We start from the raw sequence: 25971 nt of genomic DNA, 5'->3' as shown, positions 1-25971 counted from the left end.
ACAAAGGACAACTACACAAAACTCCCAACTAGCATCATAGTGAAGTTGAAAGACTAACAGCTTCTCTAGTAGGGTCAGGAATAAGACAGAGATTTATCTTTAAAACTATTACAACATTCTACTGAAAGGTTTAGCAGAGTAATTAGGCAAGAAAAAGACATAAAAGTCATCTTGGAAAGGAAGAAGTAAAATTATCTCCATTTGCAAATGACATTATCTTTTAAATAGAAAACTCTAAATAACCCACTCAAAAACTATTAGAATAATAAATGAGTTCAGAAAGGATGCAGGATACAAGACCAATATAAAAATATCCATAGTATTACAATATATTCATGATGATCAATCTAAAATTAAGGAGGATAATTCCACTTCATAGAGTTAAAAAATAAAATTCTTAGGAGTAAATTCAATGAGAGAAGTAGAAACATTGCAATCTGAAAATTACAAAACATTGTTAGAACTGCCTGATGTGGGGAGTCAGAGCCTGAGTGGGTGTTGGTGTCCTGTCATGGAGCATCCCTACCCACGTGGGGCAAAGGGGGGTTCTCAGGATGCCTGGAATGGGATGGTAGATCCCAGGGGAGGAAGCCGGGCTTCTGTGAGAGAGAGTGGTGGCCTGGGGTGGTTGCAAGGCCCAAAGAGGTTTTGCACGATCTGTGTGGGGTGCTGAGCTACAGGTCATGAGGCCATCTACACAGGAAGGGTGCTAGTACGACATCACTGTGCCGGTGTCTCTAACGGCACAAGTGGAATGAAGAAGGCGTCTATTTAGTGTATGGTGGTAGCAGCTGGTCCTGAGATGTGCTGAAGTCTGGACTCAATAGGGAGGGTGTTTCCATGGCCCTGTACAGCATGCCAGAGTCCACATGGGGTGGGGAGTGCATCTGTGCTGGGGGAAGAGGAGGGACAGACAGGCATTTGGCACAAGAACATGAGTAGCCTGAAGAGGACATCAGCATGGGAGTCAACAGGATACTGGTTACCTTCAGTAAGGAAATATATACTAAGTGATGGGCACTGAGGGGGGCATTGGACGGGATGAGCACTGATTGTTATACTATATGTTGGCAAATCAAACTCCAATAAAATTATATATATATATATATATATATATATATATATATATAAAGGAAATATACTAAGGATAAAAGAGCCAGTTTTCTCATTGTGACATACTAGTGAACTAATACATACATACATACATATATATATACACACACATATATATATTTCATATTATATACAAATGTATAATATGGTATTGCATAAAATAGGTACATGTTGGTATAGAGATGTATATGTAGGCATAAAATTAATATAAATGCAAATGAACATGCATGTATATATCATGCACATGTATGTGGCATGTGTAGAGACACGTGTGTCTGTTTGAGTACATGCAGGTGTACTCATACATCTATGCCCGTATATTGCCTAACTTTGGCCATTGAAAAGGCCTGGAAGCAGAGATAGCCAATAGTCATGAACATTCTGTGCCCTCAGGTCTGGTTTATAAATGCCATCTGCCCCACTTAAAGAAACCAGAGCTTCTTAGAAAAATGGTTAGATCTGGAACAGGGATAAGAGAAGAATAAACTAGATCTGGAACATGTTGCTGTGCTGGAAAATAGCTCGGTGCTCAAAATGTGACAGGGTCATGTGACAAGGACTTGTAAAGGATAGGCTGGCTCATCAAGATGAGTCCTGGAACAATTTGAGCATAAGGATATATAATGATTGTAATGGACAACAATCAACTGAAGAAGGTAAATTTTTGAATTCATATTTGGTATCGATAAATAAATGAATAAATACACGGGGGAGCAAAGATAGGTTTTCTTTTAGTTGAATGCCAACTAATCAATGTCAAAGAGGTGACAGCATCAGAAAATCATCATTTGGCAGCAATCATAATAATAATTCAGCCAAAGAACCTCAATAGATATTAAAAAAAATAATGAGGGGGAATAAATAAGGGAAGGACATTTGCATAATCTCAAATCATCCACACACTTGAAGGCTGGGGCAATTTAGAATAGGTTACCCACCTTGTCCCTGGAATGAGACACGGGTAAACCATCTGTCATCTGATAGGAGGCAATGAGATTAACACGGCATCACCTAAGGGATACTCTTGCCGAAATATCATGACTTAACCAGTCACGGAGAGACACCAACGAACCCAAATTGAAGGAAAATGTACAAAATAAGCAACCTGCAATCTTCAACAGCATGAAGGGAGAATTGCTGCAGATTGAGGAGACAAACATGCTATATCCTGCTTTGGGTCATTTTGCCAAAAAGGACGTTTCAAGCGTAACCAGCAAAAGTTGACTGGAGTCACAGGTCCAGACTATAGTAATGCACCAAAGTCATGGCCTGATTTCGACAATGGGGTGGAGGTTACATAAGAGACCGCGCTGTTCATAGGAACTGGAGATCATACTTGGTGAATGCCCAGCATGCTGGTAACTTATTCTCAAACATCCTTGTTCAATTCTCATATTTTTTTCTGTCAAGTCTTATAGCATTTCAAAAGCAAAATGAACACGAAACAAATGTGTGTGCATGATGACAATGGTGAAATCACCTGTATGTGTATCACATATGTCCTTTACAACACACACACTCACATGATTTACACAGTTGTGTGTGGCCAGGATGGGATGCACACTAGGGGGTTCAGGTGAGCTCTCCCATGAAGAAGGGCTGGGGAGTCACTGGGGTGGGGGAAGGAGGTGAGGAAGGGGAGGTGAGGCAAAAATAGGAAACAGAAAAGAAAGCTGCATAAAAAGGAAAGAGAGATGATTGCACTTATGAATATATACATATTAATTGTAAAAATAAAATTATATAAGGGAAGAGGAAGTGTAAACAGCTAGTGTTGGCATCAATCTGCAAATTTTTCTTCTTGATGCACACAGGCGACTTCTGATTCAAATCACCCCACTCATGCTGGTTAAATTAGGAGAAGTGTAGTTGCAATCAAGCCTTGCTGCTCTTTGTAATCATTTGTTTATTGAAATCAAAATTATCTACTTTTATTTGAGGGTAGGTAGTAGGGAAAGCCTCTGTGGCAAAGCTGAGTTAATTTTTATTGCTAGGTAATTCCGCCTCTGTCTCTGAAATATGTTTTCTTCATTTGGAACTTCTTTAAATAATAATAATAAAAAAAAGAATCCTTTTGTGTATGTGGAATGAGGTGAGTATGTGAATGAAGATCAAACAAATGAAGACTTTGTCCTTCACTTTCTTTTTCGTACTGCTACAGGATTTCGTGGATCCATGTAAAATAAAAAGTATTCAAAGCTAGAACAAGAGATATGCAATTGAATTCTTCAGTTTTCTTAAGTAACTCTTCCGAAGCAAATATTGCTTGTTATCTTTTTATCTAAAAGACAAACAAACAAAAAAAAGTTTTCCATGCTCCAAACCAGCTAATTCCAGGCAGTTAAGTGGAGAATCACCATGGGCACTTCTCAGCATCAATTTGATTCCTGTTGTTTTCTCTAGACAACTGACACCTATTAGCTGTTTATCGAGTATACCTCAGAAGCACTGTTTCTGTTCTCCTCTAATTTATCAAAATCTCAAGGAAATAACTGCATTTGCATACTGAAGCTTTAATCAACAGTAGCTGACAGAGTGTGAAGCAATAAACAGCTTCAAGGCATGCAATAAACTGAGGTTTATTTACAGAACTGCACAGAGAATCCTTTATTGCCAGTTACTAAAGGTAATACTGATTACTGCTATTATAATACCAGGCACTACCAAAGAGTTGCTCAGCTGAAAGTAATTCCACATCCAAATCCACATTTCAAATTAATCTTTTTCTCTTTTGTAATCTAACTTTTAGGAAGAGCACAATGGTTTAATTCTGGTCAATTAAAACAAACGAAAACCCCAGAACTCTTTTTATCAAGTAGTTTAAAAATTCTAAACTTGTCTTTGAATCATGTCCTCAAGTAAATGAAAATAATCACTTTCATACTCTAGCAATAAACTTTTGTTGAAAGACCTTACATAAAAAAGAGATGACAAAAGCAGGGTTCCAAGGTTTCCACAAAATCCAGCTGAAAGAGGCTAAGGGGTGTCTGTGGACTCTCATCTAGAAAACGAGGAAGAGTCCTCCATGGCTTTAGGAGACATGATAAGAATAAGAAGATTAAAGATTAAAAACCCAGCAGTAAATGGGAAATAAAGGTCGGCGTGAAGTGTCCCTTGCTCAGATCTCCAAAATAGGGCCCTATGGCTACATAGGCTCCCCCAGCGGTTGTCCATAAAACTTCTTTAAAGTTATAGATCTCACAGTTTCACTTACTGCCCCGGTGACCACCGCCCTGTGACCCAGGGCTTCATTAGAGCCTTGGCAACTGAGCCTGAAATTCCGCATCGCACCACCCCTCCCATGTGCCAGCATTCCTGTGTTTAGAAATGCCTGGCAATAATTCACTTGGAAAGGCACGCAATTATTGGAAAGAGGGAAAAAAAATCTCTGGAAAAATGCTAAATTACGTTTTCTTAAAATTTGTTCTTCCTCTTCTGAATGTATTCAAGTCATTTTTAGATACCGTCGGCCATGGGTTTAGAGTTTTAGGGCAGGGAGTTAAGGAGGAAATATGAATGAATCAGATGTATGAGCATTTAGCAACTTAAATCCAGGAGAGCAATGAACTAATCTCAGGAGTGAATGTAAACAAAAGAAGAAGATGAAGAAGAAGGAGAAGAAGATGAAGATGAAGATGAAGAAGAAGAAAAAGAAGAGGAGGAGGAGGAAGAGGAGGAGGAGGAGGAGGAGGAGGAGGAGGAGGAGGAGGAGGTGGTGGTGGTGGTTAGGAGCTTGAACTATGGAGCATTTCCACTTTTAAGAGTCAGGGCAATGATTAGAAACAACAAATACCCACCATTTGCTTTGACGTGGATGGAACTGGAGGGTATTATGCTGAGTGAAATAAGTCAATTAGAGAAAGACAAACATTATATGGTCTCATTCATTTGGGAAATATAAAAAAATAGTGAAAGGGAATAAAGGGGAAAGGAGAAAAAATGAGAGGGAAATATCAGAAAGGGAGACAGAACATAAAGACTCCTAACTCTGGGAAACGAACTAGGGGTGGTGGAAAGGGAGATGGGCGGGGGGTGGAGGTGACTGGGTGATGGGCACTGAGGGGGGCACTTGATGGGATGAGCACTGGGTGTTACACTATATGTTGGCAAATTGAACTCCAATTAAAAAAAATATGTAAAAAAAAAAAAAAAGAGTCGGGGCAATGAGGAGAAGTCATTAGAGTAGACTGAGATGGGATCAGCCAGGGAGGATGGGGAGCAACCCAGGACGCACACGGTGTTGTGCTGGAAATCAAAAGAGTGAATTTCTGAATAAGAGAGGCATTCTCCACCCTATCACACCTTGCTGATGGGCAGGGAGATGGGGAAATTCACTGGGTAATGGAATAAGCACTAAGGCAAAGGAAAAGGCCCCATCCATGATGGGTGATTGAAATCCTGACTTTCATGTGATCAAGAGAGAGCAGGAGGGAACATGACCAAGGTGCTCTTCAAGCCATCCTGGATATGTGATCAGAGTAGCTTCCACAGTGAAGGGAAGCACAGAGATGGGTAAGCAGCTGGGTAGGTTATGGGATCAAGGGTATTTTGTGTTGTTCACTTGTATTTGATTGGGAGACACCACTGCAGATTTTCACATCGCTGGAAATGGTCAGATAGAGCAGGAACCGTTCACGCTATGGGAAAAGGTTAAAAGGGTGATTCTGGAGCAATGTCCTTGGAGCAGCCCAGAGTGGGTGGGATCTAGGAGAGTGCTTTCGGGTCAGTGCAAAGCACTCACACTTAAAAGGTGCTGTGTTTTCATTTTTCACTGGGCCTTGCAAACGGCGTAGCCAGTCCTGAGTGCTGCTCTAGTGTGGTCCAAGGCCACAGGGTCATTCCACAAAGTGGTTATTACGGATCATGACCATATAAGAAATTTGGAGCAAAATCCTCTAGAGTGGAATGTATAGTAGCTTAGAAAAAACAAAAAAGAGTGATGTGACAGTTATTTTATATCTTTTGAACCTGATAGGGGGGAAAAAAAAAGCTTGTGCTTTTTGTCTCCTATTTCCTTTTTCTAGTCGTTCATTTAGGTGTGTCCTCCATTTCAGAGGTTCTGAAGAAGCCCTGATCGAGTATGCAAGTGACAGCTTCAATAGACACAGGAGTGCTAATTTTTAATCACAGAAGTAAAAGCAAAATGTACAAATCCAGGTGCAGAGAGATTGGTAGATGTGGTGACAAGAGGCTGTAAAAGTCTTCATCCACGGGTTTGATGAAAATATGGGTCAGGAGAGGTGACCCAATAAGGCTCCTTTGCTTGCCCGGGAATCTCTGTCTCAGGTCTGCACACAAGCCACAGCTCATCATCTGTGTCCGTCTCTACAACCAGCCCCAGCTCTTCTGCTTTATGCTCGGTGATATCAGAAAAGACCACTTTATCTTACTAACTTATTTTTAGGCACTTATTTTTAAAAGAATTTGAGAATGTGGCTTTATTTCTTGCACCATGTCAAGAATATCATTCCCCCCCACTTTTTATATGCCTTACTTCTCGTTAAGGCATAAGTCCGAGGCAGGAGTAAGCCTAAGTCCACTAACACATGCACTTAAGTCATTTATCTCATATGAGAAGTAGATAGGATATGAGATAAAGTGGATAGCCTACAAGTCCTCTGGGGCGAGAGCTCACATATTAACCTTTTATATTTCCTTCTTGAGGAAGGAAGGGGTGGGAGAAAAAAAAATAATTTAGAAGCCAGCTATTTTAAATGCATCAGACCTTGGTTTCTCCTTTCCCTGACCTCCCTGACACTTCCCTGGCTTTCTGCCTATGAGCATATTGTGGCCTATGGAGGATTTACAGGGGCCGAATTACTGTTTGAGAAGAGGAAGACACGTATGTGAATAGAGGATAGATTTAAAAATAGGGTTTTCTCACTATTGACAGCTTTATATGCCTGTAGATGAAAAATCATTTCCTATAATATATATCCCATAATGTCAAGGGGATTAGACTTTTTTTTTGGAGAAGGGGAGGGGGGACTTAAGCCTATCCGAACACCTATTTTAAAGAAGAAGAATTTGCACTACAAATGAGATTTAATTTTTGCAAGAAGGAATTGCTTGGCATTGTGAGACATCTCCCTATCTCTAAAATTTATCTGTGTCAGTCCATCCAGCTATCTCTTCTTCACCCCAAATACAAAGTATACATTGGAGCCAGATGACCAGTAGCAGTGGTGTGTTCCAATTCCTTACGTGAGCCTACAATGAGCTTATTCACCTGAGATAATGTTAACGATGAAAGAGCCACCTGAGATCTAGGGTAAGGAAAGACGAGAGGCAACTTGAACTGAAAATAAAGAGGAAAATAAATGAGACTTCCATTCCTCACTCTTATCAAAATCAGGGAAACCTAAATAGAACGAGTTATAGATCGCTAAATTGAAGGGAAAGCAGTCATCTTTTTAAAAGCACACTGTGCGGCATTAATCTATGCACTAACATAAAAGAATCGGAATGTGTTAAGAAAAGCTTCTTTGATGACAGAAGAGCAAATCTGCAAGTGACAGATCCAAAGCGATCCCCATAATATAAATGACACTGCAGATCCTATGGCCTGGGGCTCATGATTCATGCACAGTGTACCTGCGCCAGCTTCGAGACATCCATGAATCATGAACTCTTATCATCTTCAGGGAAAAAGTATACTGTTTTACAAGAAATATTCATCAAAAAAAAAAAAAAAAGAAAGAAAGAAAGAGAAGAAAGAACCCCCAAACCTTCTAGAACATTTGAAGGATGTCAGAAAAACGAATTAGCACCTCCGACAGGACCTGTTAATGCAGAAGGGCATGCGATACAATGGCCTGCATTTCTTTCAAACTGTTCTGGAAATGGATCAATTCTGTATCAAATCAAGGCAGCAGGCATTTTTCTTCAGGACTAAAATTAATAATTCCTTGAGGCACATAGTTTAAATTTTACAGCTTTCGGAAAATATTAAAAAGGAGAAGAATGGATAAGGGTGAAAGGGAACTGCATGTGGCAAGCTGACCCGCCACTGCCTGACACTCCTCCTCAGGCACTTTCATTAGAAAAATGCACGTTTTTCCCTCAGGTAGGCAGACATGCAACGTCCAACTTCTCACACCTTTCTGTTTTCTCCCGTCATCTGTGTCCAAGTTGTCAACGGGCCACTGCAGCTCTGGGCACCAGAAGCCAGGAAAAGGAAAGAGACTCAAACTGCAAGAGCCAGCTTAGCTCAGGACACAAATTGGGAACAAGGGCGAAATTAGTTTTTCCAGCTTCGGTGGTCATTAACTCCATGCTACTATTATTATTTTTTTACATGCTATTATTTTTCACTTTTGTGCAGAAGCAAGAAGCAACCACAAGAAAATGAAATCAAGTCGGATCAAGCAGATCTTAAAAAGAAAAGAAGCATTTGCTCTGTGGGCGAATGAAGTGACTACAAGTCCGAGCAGCGCCGAGGGCCCCGTGAACCTGTCGCCAGGAAGGGCAGAGCACTGACTATCGGGACATGTGGCTTGATTTGGGACCAGCACTCCCCAGCAGGCTTCTCCTGGACTTCGGAAAAGCGACTGCACCGCTTTGTTAAATATATAAAAGACCAGGAAGCTTTCAAATGCCTAGAGTAGTTCCTGGCTAACAGTGCCAATTACAATTAGATGTTGTGTTTCTTTTTCTTTTTTTAAGATTTTATTTATTTATTCATGAGAGACACACAGAGAGAGGCAGAGACACAGGCAGAGGGAGAAGCAGGCTCCATGCAGGGAGCCCGATGTGGGACTTGATCCCAGGACCCCGGGGTCACGACCTGAGCCCAAGGCAGATGCTCAACCACTGAGCCACCCTGGTGTCCCTACAATTAGATGTTGGTGACATTATTATTAATACGAATCTGTTAACCGCCTGCCTCTTGGGCTGCCAAAGTGTCACTCTGTCCTCTAAATTGCAAGTGATCACTTCTTCTTGATGGAACAACTAGTAAAACCGTAAAGGGGGCGAATATCTTTGCAATGCGCCCATTCTCCTGTATTCTTTGACAGTCCACTTTCCTAGTCATCAATCCGAATGCCTGGTACCTTCTTGCTCACCTTTAAAGCCCCAAATCTTCAGGTGAGTTAACAGAAAAACAACGATGGTAATGAACAAGAATGAGAATGATTACCATTAGTTAGGTACTTTCTTTTTCATTTCTGACACTGAGCTACACAATTTACACTATTTGTTTAATCTGGGCTTCCTTAATCCAAGACAATCATCTCCGTCTTGTTTCCTAAGCTCTTAAAATTATGCTTTCTGGTCTACACCTAAGGGTGAATTAGTCCGTTTTATTCAACTAATATTGATTGACACACAAATATTGACCTATTATACACACATAATACCTTGGTAACGAATGTTGCTTCTGTGTTCAGCCAGCTCACGTGAGACCCAACTCACACAACGGATTATTCTGATGCAGTTTATTTATTTATTTATTTATTTATTTATTTATTTATTTATTTATTTTCTGATGCAGTTTAAATTATCAAATGTAATATATGAATCTAATGTTGGGTCTTAGGATTGTGAAGATATGTATTATATCTTATCTCTTTTAGCGGTGCCATTAAACTTAATTTAAATATAATGGATGGGCAAGATTATGTGCGCAAAGGTTGCTTTTTGGTTTTGGCTTGTTGTTTGTTGGTTTGTTTCTTTTTGAATGACTACTCAGGGCATATGCAGAGCACAGAACAATTTTTTCCTTCTTCTGTAAAAAGACAAAAAAAATTTGTACTTTGGGAGCTTTATCTGGTGTCTGCATATCATTATTTATTTTTGGTCATTTCATTTGATTTGTTTATATTTTATCAACAAACCTTTAAAAATGTAAAAACAAAACAAAACATTCTCTGTTTACCAGCCAGCCAAAGAGGTTGCTTTGCCCACAGGCTATGGTTCTTCACCCTATGCTGCACTCCACCCATTCCTAATTAAAAAAAAAAAAAAAAAAAAATTCAACACTGGTGATATGTCAAGTAAATTATTGTTTCCATTACCACTCGTTTTCAGAAATAAGTTCACATATTAATAAAATAAAGGCATGATAACAAAAATCGAGAGAAAGCAAAAGACATTCTAAATCAAGGAACAATTGCCAGCACTTGCGCTGCCCCAGTCCCTATTCTTCACTCCTCAAGGAACATGTGTGCAAAGAGGGGCATCCTTTACGCCATTCCCATGCATGTGTTTGTTAACCATTTTGTAACATGTACTTGAACTTTCTTTGGGGTGTCCTCACTGGCAACAGGTAAATGGATCATTCGATTCCAAACTTGTTTATAATTAAGACTTGTTTTCTTACAGTCGGGCATAAACTTACAGCTGCTGACTAGAGATTTGAACTATTTCTACAAATGTAAAAGATACTAAGCGCCCCCATCGTTAATGAGCCATGTTAGAAACAAGTGGAGGAGTGAAGTGAGCCAAGGGCCAGAGCCCCTTGTCTTCAAAGCCAGACCCTGCAGACCTGCATCTCCACGTAACCTCTGAACTCTTTCCTTCCCATGTGCTTTCATTCTAAGTACAGAAGTTCAGCTCTGCATTATCCTATGGCCGGTTTGAATAAGGAGTCTCCCAGGGAAGAAATTAAATGGTTTCATGTCTCCCAGGGCTGCCATCGAGCTGCTGTGTCACTTGCCGCCATTTTCGTCCTACAGCTAACTTCCTCAGCTGTGTCTGGGTCTGTAAGTCGACAACTGCCATTTAGTAAGATGCTCTAACTCTTACTAATATGACATCTTCCTTTTAATTTTAAAACCAACTTCATTTCTAGGCACTTCCAGTGAGTGTGATTTTTCTCACTCATATTCATCTTTCTTACTCTTGTTTCCCCTCTGATGCTGAGATAAGAGAGGCTACAGAGGGAAAAACACACTTCTTAGAGGGACTGACCATGGGGAGGTTGTGTGAGGCTCAGTCAGGCAGCAGCAGACCTCACGGTTACAGGGCTGGATTGGATCTCAAGCTGCCATCCTAGGGACTGGTCGTGGCCGTGACATTCTGAGGTAACTTGTGCATGATGCTCGGTTGGTGGCCTTTGGTTGTACATCTTGTTGTGTGTACATGTCTCTCTTTCCCAAGTGCTGCAGTCCTTCATTTTTACCGACACTTAGGAACCCCACCTCTGAGATCTAGGGCCCTGGGTGGGATCCATCTTACCTACAATGCAGGCAGCAGTCCATGCTCCCTTGCCAACTGCCCACTCCACCATGACACCTCTTTCCAGTGTCCTCCTCACAGAGTAGTTGTACTGACTCAAGTCCCAGCGTCCAGCCACTTAAAGAACCGGGTAACAATGTCCCCTTCTTCCTCTTGGATTTTCTTCTCTCCGTCTTAGACTAAGAGAAACACCAGACCAGCAACCACCAGAGCACCAAAAAAAATGCCCTCTCCCCTATTTCTAAGGTAAAAGTCTCCAAAACCATATGGGGTCTCTACTTCCTGTTTTATTGGATGGTATTCTACTAAGAACCAGGAATTCTTCCCCATTTGTAAAATTACAATGATAATAGCTCCCATTGCTTTGGGTTTTTATGAGAATCAAATGGGGAAACATGTGCTGAAGTTTTTTACTTATTTATTTTATTTATATGAAAGTTAGGAGATGCATATATATTTATATAATTTAATGCTTGAAGTCAATATTTTGAAAACATTGGCAGTTCATCTCTAGGGAAAGTAAAACATCCCTGTTCCACTCACATCATCCTTTGCCAAGTAACCTGTGGAGCTATTTGCCTACAAGAAGATTATACATTCTTGACCTATTAACTCAAGAGTAGCTGATTTGAATTGCTCTGGCCAATGGAAAAAAAAAAATATGGTAGTTATTACATGCCTGACTCGTGGGTAACAACGAAGAACTGGGTTTTGTTGTGTTCTGTTGTGTTTCCCGCAGCAAACATTGCCCCCAGGAGATCCCTTGTCCTAGCCAGAGGCCACTTCATCAGCTGGATTATGGAGTGAAAACTGAACACAGTGCAGTCTCTGACGACTTCTGATGGCACAGACTGTGGGATTTGGCAACTTGAACCTAGCTATCCAAACTGATCTCAGCTTGACACTTAAAAGTATAATGTGCCCAATAAACACCCAAAAAATAAATAGCGTGGTTTCAAGAGACTGGAAGCTGGTGAGGAAACTTACTGGAAGTGTTCAGTATGGGAATCGTGGTTGGCAGTGAAAACTCACTTAACAAAATGGTTGCCTGCAATAGCGTGGAAGGCAAGTGATGAACCGAAGAACTCACAGCTCTTGACATCAGAGTAGCCAGGTAGTCAGTGTGTGCCTCCCCCGGGCGGATTACGCATCCCTGAGGTGAGGAGCTCAGGAGCAGCCTGCCTGGGTTTGGTGGAGGAACCACGAGCAGTAGGGTCAGGTGTCACTTCTGGAAGAAGCATTAAGATCCATATTGTGGTTTACTGTGCCTGTCTTTTCACTCTCTCAGAAGAACAACACTGATCCGCACAGAGGCTGCCCCTTCAGTGTGACATGGGTGAAATGATAGAGGATTGAATGGGATCTGATCCATGGTAGATATACAGTCAGAGTGAGAAATCACCGTTCTCAGTCACAGATTGTTGACATTCCGAGTCGGGGTGTGTGCAGAATATAACCTAGCTATCTGTAGAGGCGGGTGCCCCATTAAGCACCATACACATGTTATCTATTATTATTTTTATACAAGCACAGGGGAAAGGTAATAGTACAAAGGGATTTCAAAATGGGGGGGGGGGGGTCCCTGGATGGCTCAGTAGTTTAGCACCTGCCTTCAGCCCAGGGCATGGTCCTAGAGTCCCGGGATCAAATCCCACATTGGGCTCCCTGCATGGAGCCTGCCTCTCTCTCTGCCTGTGTCTCTGCCTCTCTCTTTCTCTCTCTGTCTCACGTGAATAAATAAATAAAATCTTCAAAATGGGGGGGGGGGAGATGGAAGAGGCTGATGAAGTTAATACATTCTACTTAAGTCTTTGAAGAAACTGGCTTCACATCCAGTGGTGTGAAGGGTTAACAAGTAGCTATGAGTGTAGTGAAAGGTGCTGATTTGGTGCATCTGCTTATTTCTGTAGCAGAAATGTTCTCAGCATGGTTGATTTCAGAGTAACGATGAACATGATGGCACAGAGTGGGGACAGCTGGGCACAGGGGTCCCCCTGATCCCATGATCCCAGTGCACATTGGGGCACACACCTCTACTAGGTTTCAATGGCAAGTGGGGGTGATGCACAGTCATGCTTTGGAGAATGGTCTGACCAACTCTGGAAGAAAAAAAAAAGATGCCACCTCATGCCAACCCTGCTCAGCACAGGAAGTTTGGGAAAGCAGAGCTCTGGGTCACATTCTGCTCCACTGAATGCCAAGGATGCAGGAGCCACTCAAGACAGCCTTAATAACCCGAGGAAAATCACAGCCTCCACAGCAGCTCCGAGACAAGAATGAAAGGAAAATACTTTTAAGGGGCAGGGGAAGAGGAGAAATAAGGATTGTTTTCAGAGAAGAAACCACTTTGATCTCAGTCAAAACAGATCATTCTGAAGCCAGGCTGCTGTTACCTTGGAAAATATATTTCCCCACAAATCCTGTCTTTCTGAATTGAGCAGTGAGTCAGCAGTGGGCAGTGAGGCATGTGAAAGGGATGAGGACAGAGCCAGAGGTATCTCTGATGCGTTCTGTTATTAGAAGTATCTGGGAGAGTAATTTGGTGGAAGCTTTTTAGCTTTTAGGTCACTAGTTTAAATTCAATCTCAGTTGATCATGAGGAGAAGTGAATGGCCGGCGGTTTATGAAAAAGCCTTGATGATGACATCCTCATTCCCTCCCCTAGAGACTGCCACTGCAATTGGCACCCTTTCTTCTGCTCCTACCAAAAGCAGAAAGGGTGAATAGAAATGTCATTTCACGTATTTGCTCAGCTTTTGCAGTAGAGAAATTTGAGATATGAAAAAGCCCAACTTTTTTTTCATCTTTAACTCACAGGTAGAGTTATTCTCCTATAATATGGTTCATGGACCTTCCTGAAATGAGACCTAGGGCCATCTTGTACGTAAGACCATGTTACCTCATAGAAAGTTAAATCTATGTGTACCTTTAACCTAGTTTCTAGTGTTAAGTTCTTGTAAAACTGTGGAACAATAACAGCCCAAATATATGACGTTGGATCCAGTCAAGATACAGAACACTACCATCATCACGAGGATCCATTATAATGCCCTTTTCAGCCATACCTAATTCCTTCCTGCCCCTATTCCCTCCCTCCACTAGGGACAGCTAATCTGTCTTCATGTCTTTAATGTCATTAAAAAATGCTATGTAAATATGGAATCATTTACGTAACCTTTTGAGGTTGACTTTTTAAAAAAAGAAAAAAAAAATCCCGAAACCAAAGTGCAGGTCCTGAGGAGGATACAATGGCATATTCGGAGGAGATATTTAAATGTGAAACACGTACAGTTTCTTAGGCTGAATCTCACTAATCTAGGATTTATTTACTTTTTCTTCTTGTTTAAACAAATAAATCCATATTATATATATATATATTTTTTTCATTATTCCATTAAATGTACTTGTCTTCATATTTGGTTTTCAGAGACTCTGGGTTTCCTTTATTTTGTCCATTAAAAAACTCCACATTTCCTTGTTGCTAATATGTCTACCTTTACATAATTTTGTTCCCCACATGTTTTAACGGTAAATGAACAACAGAAACAAAGTCTATAGCTATATGGGAAACGCCACAAAATGGATAGTAGAGCAGAGCACAGAGGAGTATCAGGTCATGTAAGACAAAGCTCTGGGCAACCTCGGGGACTAGGAGGGATTTAAGGGAATGAGGCTAGTTTTGAAAATGATGAAAATTGAGTCAACTGATCTAGGCCTCATTCACTCTTCAGGAGGTTCACTTTCCACATGTGGATAATAAGTCTGATGTGTCTCATTACATTTACATCCTTTCCAATTCAAACATTCGATGCAATCTCCACTCGTAATGTACCTCATCAGGCTTTCAGGAAGAGGGTGTCTGCCTCCAAACGAGAGGTGATCAAGATGTAACTATGCCCGTGTCACCTCATTTGGTGGTAAAGATCGATGCTGGCATTTCTCTGGAGCCTCACATCAACATCTCTCCTAACCGTCAAGGCGAGCTTCCAGAACTCTCGTCAGGAGGCTCAGCCATTCCCGTGTAACAACGCCAACAGAAGGGGAGTTCCCTGTCCTCTAGACATCCACAGGTCAAGTGATGTATTGTGTCATGATGTTTACAGCAAGGGGCAGTTACCGACGCCACACGTAGGCCGATTTGTAGATTCAGTTGAAGATGCGGCCTTTTCTGGCCAAATGTGCTTTATCCAGGAATATGTAAACAGTGAAAACCAAGCAACCATCCTGCAAGTAACTCACATGCCCATGAAACTGGAGCTGCAAACGGAAATATCAGCTAAACGTCCTCCCTTCACCTAAATGAATAAAGGAGGCCCAGCAATTACAAGATTTGCCCACAGCCACAGAATGAAGTTGTCTGCCTCAGAATTAGGATGCCTACCGTCAGTCCCTGAACCCATAGCTATTTTCTCTATACAGCACTGCAGCAAAAGTAAATCCTGCTGGGCAAAGGAATCTGAGACAGAAAATAATAGTCAGCTGCAGACTCTTTGGGTGCAAAGCACAAAATATTCAAGTGCGTATTTCGAATCCCTTCATTTGCTCTTGTAATGATTGCAGCTAATCCCCGCCAGATAATGTTAGTCCTTCCGTTGTGGCAATCAATAGAATAGATTAGCTGAGGAAACCCTCCATCCATATTACCCCATTTTCCATTCCAAATGGAAATTTCCTTCACTAGGGTGCAAGCAGATGTGCGAACCGCCCCCCCCAACATGTCCCCATGCACAAATACAGACCCATCAGCCTTCAAGGCTGTCCACCTAGAGCTGCAGGTATATACTAAGAAGCATACCTGTAGATTTAATAAGACAGCACCAATCCTCATGGCTTCGCTGATTTCAAGGCTGTACATCAACTGTGGGAAGCGAGGAGGGCTTTGATTATTGGGAGGAAGCACTTCAATGTACACGGTGCAGATGGAGTGCCTGCAGAGAGAGACGACAGAACAGGCCGGTAAAAATCTACATCACCTTTAATGACAGACTGCAGTCCGCATTCCGTCGTTGGGCTTCCAGTGGAGGACATTTTGAATTTTTAGAGAAAACAATAAAATAATTGAAAATGAAAGGATGGCAAAATAAAAGCTACCACCAAAACATCATGTTTCTATGAAATTATCTTAGTAAAAAGAAAGAGAAATGCCTCAGGGTACCGACTTTTCCTACTTAGATTAATAGGGCAAATTAAAAAGGAATAGCTGTACAAATACAGCTAATAAATTAACAGGAGCCTTGACTCCTGACTTTACTTTTTAATGTCTTTCTAATAGCAAAAAGCATTCTATAAATATCCGGTAAAATCCGGAGCTGTCCTTGGGGCTCTCTTCCTATTAAACCAGCAGAGGGAGTATTGATTAAAATAACACACAAAACAAAGTACGGGCTGTGTTTTATTAGTTTTCTTGCTGACATCAATGGGTTCTTGTAAATGCACGTCAAGAGTCAGGCCCATAAAGTAATCATTGTATAAAATATTTGCAAACAAAACTAAAGGTGTTTTTAAGTCTTGTTTGACAAATATACTATGAAAAGCTAGAAATTAGATTTACTTAAAGCCTTACATTGGCAGGGATTTTTTTTTTTTTTTTTTGAAGGAAAAGAGGTGCTTCTGTAACTATAAAGACAAAAATACTAGCACTAACATAATCAACTTTTTTGGTATCTCTGAACTCTGAAATTCCTTTGTTCCACAAAAGCTAAAGAAGTAAGACATTCAAGCTTTATGGAGAAGCAACACTAGCTAAAATTACAGTAATGAGAAAGATGGAAGAAGATGCCACCACTACCGTTTGACTATGGAGTCAGCCTTCCGTCTTGGAGAACACACAGCCACTGCCTAAGCTGTATGCTTTGAACTTATTTTAACAAAATCACCCCTGTTTACTAAAAAACACATTTGTTGTCATTTTTACTTGGGGTCTAGAATTTTCTTTTTTTCTTTTTTTAAAATATTTTATTTATTCATGTAAAACACGGAGAAGCAGACACATAGTCAGAGGGAGAAGCAGGATCCCTGTGGGGAGCCTGACACAGAACTCGATTCCAGGGCCCTGGGATCACGACCTGAGCCGAAGGAGGATGTTCCACCCTAGTGCCCCTAGAATTTTCTTACAGTAGCCCAAAGTTCTCTTGGGGAACCTGGGTGGCTCAGTGGATTAAGCATCCAACTCTTGATTACGTCTCAGATCATGATCTCAAGATCCTGAGGTCGAGCCCGAGTTAGGCTTTGCCTGAACATAGAGCCCATTTCAGATTCTCTCCTTCTCCCTCTGCCCCTCCTCACCAGCTCACCTGCTCACTCTGTCTGTCTGTCTGTCTCTCTCTCTCAAAAAAAGAAAAAAAAAAAAGCCCAAAGTTCTTTTTATTAATTGCTTCCATTAAAATGCCTAAGTCCAAATTCTTCCTGGACATGCCCTCAGTAGATAAGATACCTACAGAATATAAGCACCTCAAAAAAGCCGCAGTGACTTAAAAATCATACTTAATATTTATCACAATGTTGTTCCAAAATAATCTCATTTTAAGTTAAAGTCTTTACTTTTTAATCCTTTAGAATCAGCCAATGTATCTGCATTTATTCTGGCCTCTGGATTTATCACTGTACTGTTAAAATTAATCGATAAAATCAATCAAATTGTAATCGTTTTTCTTTTCAAAGAAAAAAATATATATATTACAACTGAGACTTGAAGAGTAAGATGTTTATGGTAGGTTAAAATGGTTGATGAAATGTTACTTATATACTTGTAGGTATTAATCTCAGGATTATATGCAAAAGAAAACACGGTGTGAAGAAAAATATCCACGTTACCGAATTTAATGTGCATTCCAGAGCCCCACTGTCCTCTTGTGGGAATGCAGGAGCTTCTGTTTGAAGTGGATCTGTTATATCCCAGCCAATGACCTCGCTTCAACAGTGTCCTTGAGATACATACTCGCCCTGATACTACCCTCATGACCCTGACTTCTTTTAGCTCCCGTTATTCATCAAGTCATTTAAACATTTTATAAATCTGTTCCTTTTTCTGGCCAGCACATTATCTGTGCACAATAAACCTTACAATATCTACCCTCTGCCATATTGGTAATGACCCTGGCTGAGTGATGTTATTCAACACAGGCCTGTAACCACACATTCCAAGTTAGAATGTGGATGCTACCACTGTGTGATCCCGGACAAATTATTTCAGTTTTACCACTGCCATATAAACAATGAAGATGATACTAACATCCAGGTTAGCCTAAGGGTTAGATAAGATTACATATATGTGTGCGTGCGCATGTGTACGTATGTGTATTGTGTAATATATGCCTATGTATGCATATATAAAAACATTTATCTATTAATTTTTTTAAGATTTTATTTATTTATTCATGGGAGACACAGAAAGAGACAGAGAGGCAGAGACACAGGCAGAGGGAGAAGCAGGCTCCATGCAGGGAGCCTGACGCAGGACTCGATCCCGGGTCCCAAGGATCAGGCCCTGGGCTGAAGGTGGCGGTAAACTGCTGAGCCACCCGGGCTGCCCAACATTTATCCATTATTATTGATAACTTCAACATAAGGAGTCTTTTTTTTTTTTTTTTCCTGTGGAATGGGGGTAAATAAGCTTACATATACCTTATTAATTTTCCTTATAATATTTTAAACATTTTAATTGCATCTTTTCACTTTTCTAGGCTAAATACATATGGGCATGATACCCCGGTCACCCCCCCACCCCAAGTGGGGTGTGGTAGTGTCCAGGTTAGGACATATTAGGTCAGAATCTTCTACTGTGGGACAGAAGAGTCTACATTTGCTCTGGATGGACAATATCCTGACATGCACTTGGGTTTGAAGACCACTGCCCCCGGAAGCTCTTGGCAAGAAAACATGTGGACTCACCTGCTTTTTAAGTGAGCAGCCTGGGGGGTTCCTCTGTAAATCAACCTAATGCTCACCTCAGTGACCCTGGGGGTAAGAGATTCCCTCACTGATGAACATTTTTATTTGACCTAGAACACACTTCACCTCCATAGTCAAACTTATCTTTCAAAAAGTTAGGCCTTTCTTGCTTTTGACATTTTTTACCGTTTCTGCCTACTGGTCTGGAGGACTTTCTGATGTCTTCACCAGAACATGAAGCTCCTCCCACTCATGAAAGTCTGGTTCACACTAAGCTGATTGTACTCTGTGTGCTTCCTCATTCTTCCCCCTTTGGCTGTTTTCCCACAAGAGGACTAAACTACTTACACTCACGGTACCGCACAAAAGACCTCTACACCCAAAGAGCCTGGTGTATCTGCTGCAGAGGAGACAACTTTAAAATGCAAGACAGAAACAAAACAAAACAAAACAAAACAAAACAAAACAAAACAAAACAAAAAAACAAAAAACAAAGCAAGACAAACAGAGAACCTCTACCCCTAGGCAAGGACACACAGAACTTCCCATGGTCCGACACCAGCTTCTCCTTCCTGCAACCTTATATCCTCCTTTCCTCTGCTCCTTTCCACAGAAATTCAAATGCTGAAGTTGCTAATTACACGTGTTTGTGGCCCCCCCCACTCCCACCTTGATCTCGGAGTTGTTTGAGAAAAACATGTTTCAAGATCTAGCATTTTTCATCTTCAACTTCCTGGCACTTCCTACAATGGGTTGAAATAAGGACCTGCCTTCCTGAGGCTGACTGCCTTTTAAAAGCATGAGAGACTCCTAACTCTGGGAAATAAAAAGAGGGTAGTGGAAGGGAGTTGGGCGGGGTGGAAGGGGTGCCTGGGTGACAGGCACCGAGAGGGGCACTTGATGGGATGAGCACTGGGTGTTATACTATACGTTGGCAAATCGAACTCCAATAAAAAATATACCAAAAATAAAATAAAATAAAATGAGATCTCCTTTTTCTCCCTGAAGTCAGCATGGTGTCAGAGTAAGCTTTTCTGAAGCTAAATACCAATAGTATTCACAATAAAATGATACCATTAAGGTTGTAATAAATACTAGTAATTCAACAGCATCAGTTAAGCACATAATAAAACAGGACGGTCACTAGATAAATGATATCATTTTATGTGAACATTTTGTATTAACATTTTATAGCTAGTCTTAAATGTAAAAAAAATCGAAGTTATATAATACGAATTTTATTTTGTAATATAGCTGGTGTGATGTAGATAAATCTCTATTTCTAAAAAAAATGAAAATCATAAAGCTTTCTCTTTCTCATTTGGTAATGAAGGTCAAAGTAGAACACAAGGGTTGATGTGTTTTCTCGTGTAATCTTATGCTTTTAGAAGACCCAAGAAACGATCTAATTTGACTTGTTTTACAAAAGAGGATTAAAAAATCAGAAAGATTAAGTGACTGAATCAAGGTTAAAAAGTTAATTAGGAACTGCAGATAAGCCAAAAGGCCAGGCTTCTAAATTTAAGATCAGCCCACGCTTCCTCCCCCCATTCTATAGGAACACATTTGGGAAGCAAATTGGAGATTTTTGACTTATATGATGTGTGTGTGTTTCTGTGTGTGAGTAGAAGACATTCTGGTACAAAACTTCTTAATGACGGATGTTATCTCATAAGAAATCACAAATTATTTCAAATCAATCATGGGCTTACAGTATGATACCACAATTAATTTTGATTTTACCATGAATGAGACTTCTTGGATATTTTTTTTTTTGTAAGACCAAAATAGAATTTGAATAAAGAAGAGGTTGGCAAGACAGAGTTATGAGGCTTTAACCTTGCAGAAGTATCTCCAAAGATATAAAGTCCGTTCATTTTGATATGGTGATAGCACTCAGTGGTAATGAGATGATGTTCTGGGGTGTTGACCGTACAATCTGTGTTGTAATATTTTTTGATGTGTCCACCTATGCTACTGGTATTCATTTGTTTCACCTGTGCCTTCCTTTTCCTTTGTCTCCCATCAACACTGTGCTAGAAAGGCTATATTTACAGTCCAATGTTCCCAGTTTCTATTTTCCTATTTTTGCCTATAGGTATCTAGAGGAGGAAAGATTTCACATTTAAAAACTCTCAGGGGAAGTTACAGGGACAGAGTTTTAAGATGCAAAGATGTATTTAGGCTTAAAGGCAAGAGGACAATCCACACAGGGGAAACCACATGTGCAAATTCACAGGGCAATAAACAGGAAAACTCTAAGTTTTGTAGCACTAAAAAGAAGAGTGAAAACAGGGAAATGGTAGGAGTTAAGACCTGAGAGGTAGACAAGAGTCCAGGCCAGGCAGGGACTTATGCACTATACTTACTGACCTAAGCTTCATCTTGACAATAGTGGGGACTGGTTGAGAGACTTCGAGCTGGTTAGCGATAGGCTCAAATGTGCCAAGTAATGCATGTTCTCACAACGCACCATTCTTCATCAAGTGTCTCAGTCTTTCCTTTTATTACTCCCTCTTTTTGGATATCCCACTATCATCCCTGCAAAGTTAACCTTTATGGTAATCACCTACTACGGCATGTGGAGTCTTACCTGTTCCTCACCTCCATGTGAATACTCTGAGGGCACAAATCTCAGCCTACCGGTCTTGTATTTCCAGGGCTTCCCCAAGAGGCTAAAAATTGTGAGAACTCAGTAAATTTTTATGAAAAGGAGTACTTCCATTTTCTTTTATTAATGTTAAATATATCATATAAAGTTATTTAAAATAATAAAATTAGTGATTAGCATAGTTTTATTGGAGAATGGACTATTTAACCTTGTATTGGTTAGATAGAACCTTGGATTCTATGAAAAAAATATTGGGAATCAAAAAATGTATGCCATGCCATGCACCAATTATTTTATCATACTCATATTATGAGATATTTGGGGACAGGGCTGTCCCTCATTCTCCGTCTTTATAAATAACTAATAGTTGTACTTTGTTCATATTAAAATAATAAATATTAATTTGATCTAATTCAATTCAATAAGTATAAGAAGATTTACATTCACCAGTTGACTGGACTAAATACTATCTGAGAATGCAGTTACTTAAAAAAAAAATCTTTTGGTTTTTATCCGTCCTCTTATACTCATGAGAGACTACAACAAAACAGAACAGTGATTACAGACTCTCTCCGCTGACTCTCTAGCAATTTTACTTAATAAGAATAACAAATATATAAACAGTTAATTCATAAAGGCTTTATTTTGTGATTTTAACTTATGAATTAAAATTTCCAATCTGAAAAAAAGGATAAAATGGAAAATTTCCATTGCTTTTTGTGTTATGATGTAAGTAGGTTCACACATTGCTGGCTGGGTCAATTTGTAAAATATATCATGGTCTGCACTTTCATGCTGATAATTTTCAAATAGCCTCTTCCTTTCAAAGGAAATAGTGAAAGCAAAACAGCATGACTCTTCGGTTCATTCATCAAGTCAATGTGAAGGCTTAATTTTCCTCCAGAAAATAGCAAATGTCACTATCCTACAGGGAATGTGACATTATCCCAGCAGGGAGAAAGGATGTATCCAGATTGTCCTCTCTGTAGGTCCCACTTGATATTTGACCAAACATTATAAGGTGATCTCTCAGTGCCCAAACCATTGTCTATAAGGAAGACAATGAAGCCAGGTCAACTAAATACTTAGTGTCACTGCAAAGACCTGTGATTCAGATTCTGAAGATGGCATTTTGTTTGCTGGAGTGGAATACGATTTTACTTAAGTGAAATCCTCGTACAGCACTGATTACTGTAAGCAGCAGCTTATCCAGAAAAATCAGTGATATGACTTGCAAATAGGAACTGAGTAAGAAGGAGATTATAAAATCTCACTCATTATATCATAAAATGGTTAAAAAGTCATCAATCATAACATACAAGTATATATAGATTACCGGATCTAAAAAGCATAGGGCTATCCTCAATGAAAATAAAGTCATAAAATAAACTGCTGGGTATTAAGGGACTTTAATAAGAGTTTAAATGGTAAAAACAAATTTTATTTCTTAAAATTACCATTATTAGTACTGATATTAAGCAATTGTAGGGTTTTTTGTTTTGTTTTTTTTTTATTTGTTTGTTTTTTCTTTCTTTCTTTTTTTTTAAATCTAGAATAGTCATGACAAAACGTCATGGTTATAGAACAGAGTGGATGATGAAATCTTAGAATCCAATAGTCCTAGTCCAGATGAAGGTTCTACAACTTGTTTACAAGGTGGATGGGAGTATGCAAGGGGCCATTACCCAAGTCAATTAACTCTTTCAGCCTCAGTTTCTAGTCTGCAAAAATAGAGTAATGCAAAAGTCACAGTGATGTCAGATTAGAAATTATGTATAGAGGGCAGCCCGGGTGGCTCAGTGGTTTAGCACCGCCTTCAGCTCAGGACATGATCCGGGAGACCCGGGATCGAGTCCTGCGTCAGGCTCCCTGCATGGAGCCTGCTTCTCCCTCTGCCTGCATCTCTGCCTCTCTCTCTCTCTCTCTCTCTCTCTGTGTGTGTGTCTCTCATGAATAAATAAAATCTTTTTTTAAAAAGAAATTACATATAGAGAGTAGCTTGCATGATGTCTATGCATGCTCATTAAATAGTATCAACCATCTTTAACTCCCCTTCAGAATAACCCATTATGAATAAGGTTATTCTTTAAATCCATTCAAACTTTGACTCTAGGCCAATGTATAAAAGTATTCCACATTTCTTCTCAAGGAACGGACCTTAACTATTTTCTGATGTGCAACCATATACATTGATTTGATTCTGGTTTATATGAACAATTGCCAAATCCAACAAAATGTGTCCAAAATTCAGCTCACCTACTTCACCCAAATGGCACACACCAACTTGATATCACTACCTTGTCACGTTATTTTTTTTTCTGATGATTCCATCACTCCACTTTCCAACATGCCCGGATCAAGCAATTAGCCCCTGGATTTTTCCAGTGGGGGATTCCTACATCACTTCTCTGCCTCCAGCTTTGGCCCCTCAAATCCATCTCCCAAAGGGACACCAGAGGGATTTCCTAGAAACCAAACTCATCTCATTCACTGTAAAGTCCTTCACAAATACCGTCTACAGACTGGATAATAAGTCCAAACTTCTTAAAGAAACAAATTAAATTTTCCATGAAATGACCCTTTACCTTTCTGCCCCTGCTAGAATGAGTTTACGCACTGGTAACACTGACTAGGCTGGTAATTACCCGTAATGACCAAGCTCTTTCAGACCTCTCAGGCTGTGCAAATAATGTGACATATTTTTTTTTTTTTTTAGCTGGTCAACCTTTACTCATTCTCTGGAACTCATCTGCTTGGGAGGCCTTCTAAGTACTCCCTCATTATAACAAGTGCCCTCCTCAATGCCCCAGAAAGCAGAGAAATTGGCTCAATCACACATCTACCATGCTGAACTGAATTTAATTATTTATAGTCCTACTTTAAACCCTTTACTGCAATTTTTTTTTTGGCCTGCACATGATGATACTGTGTTTATCTTTGTATTTCCATGTCACAGTAAGTGGTGGTTGTGTAATAAAGGATTGGTTCGACTGAATAGAAACTTTTATTATCATAGGCATCTTTTTTCTAAAGATTTTATTTATTTATTCATGAGAGAGAGAGAGGCAGAGACACAGAGGGAGAACTTGACGTGAGACTTGATCCCAGGACCCCGGGGTCACACCCTGGACCAAAGGCAGGCGCTAAACTGCTGAGCCACCCAGGGATCCCCAGGCTTCTTTTTTAAAAACTTATTAGTGACAACATTAGACAGGATTCGTGTGTACTACGAAAGAAGGAAGAACAATTTCAAATCTGCCTTCTTGTTTCAGGGGCTCTTTAGAGTTATTTGAGTTTTATATTACACTGTCTCATTTCCTGATTCATTTGTTTAAAAAACAGAAAAGAAAAAGACATTCTTATGAACTTAGGAAAACAACAAAAATAGACGATTTTTCTTAAGAACCTAGGGCATTCCAGGAATTGTTGAGCTTCTGCAGACACAAGAGACACCTGGACCACAACTATTCTTGCCCTTGTGAACCAAAATTCCAGTGGGGAAGACTCAAGGCAGACAATAAACGTCATACCCTAAATGAAGGTACATAATAGCTCATGGTGGTAAGTGCAGTGCCATAGAAGGATGGAAAGGCTGTTGCAGCTGCAAAAACTCTGTCTGAAAAGACTTCACAAAATGATAGTTGGGTTGGGGCCAGAAGGACAGGAATCCATGGACAAATGGAAAGAGAAGTGATCTGGGCTGAGAAGGCAAGGTCAAGGTTGTAGGTCGAAGGTAGCTGCCAGCCTCAGGGATGAGAGGACGTGGTGTGAGGGCTGGAGTGGAGTAAGAGAAGCAGGGTGCAGCAGGAGATGATGTTACTAGGAAGAGGTGACACTAGGGAGTGTCCTGTGACTGGTGGCAGCAGGTGAACTGTGCTGGGCTCCACTGGCCTTTTCAGTGATTATATCTTTATTTTTTTAAGATTGTATTTATTTGAGAGAGAGAGAAACAGAGAGAGAGAGACAGAGATAGTGACTGAGACAGTACAAGCAGGGAGGAGAGGGAGAAGCCGACTCCCCACTGAGCAGGGAGCCCGCTGCAGGACCCAGTCTCAGCACCCTGGGATCATGACTAGAACTAAAGGCAATGCCCAACCAATGGGGCCATCCAGTTGCCCCATGAGTTTGTCTTTCACATCAAGTCATATGTGAAACCCCAGGAGCAAAAAGTAAGGGTG

The 25971-nt window shown here is 40.3% G+C and overlaps 1 protein-coding gene across 5 annotated transcripts in view; it reads right to left on the bottom strand.

Moving 5' to 3' along the window:
• The window catches only part of PCDH15 (protocadherin related 15), a 743522-nt gene that overhangs the window by 282044 nt on the left and 435507 nt on the right, over positions 1 to 25971 (bottom strand). For all 5 annotated transcript variants that reach the window (XM_041729528.1, XM_041729523.1, XM_041729527.1 and 2 more), the window contains one exon: positions 16088 to 16220. In XM_041729528.1, the coding sequence (XP_041585462.1) occupies positions 16088 to 16220 (133 nt within the window). The remainder of the gene's footprint in view (positions 1 to 16087; positions 16221 to 25971) is intronic.

The sequence above is a fragment of the Vulpes lagopus genome, chromosome 14 (genome assembly GCF_018345385.1).
Source record: "Vulpes lagopus strain Blue_001 chromosome 14, ASM1834538v1, whole genome shotgun sequence".
NCBI classification, from domain to species: Eukaryota; Metazoa; Chordata; class Mammalia; order Carnivora; family Canidae; genus Vulpes; species Vulpes lagopus.
Note: the sequence above shows the minus strand (reverse complement) of the source record. Positions and strands in the feature narration are given on the sequence as shown.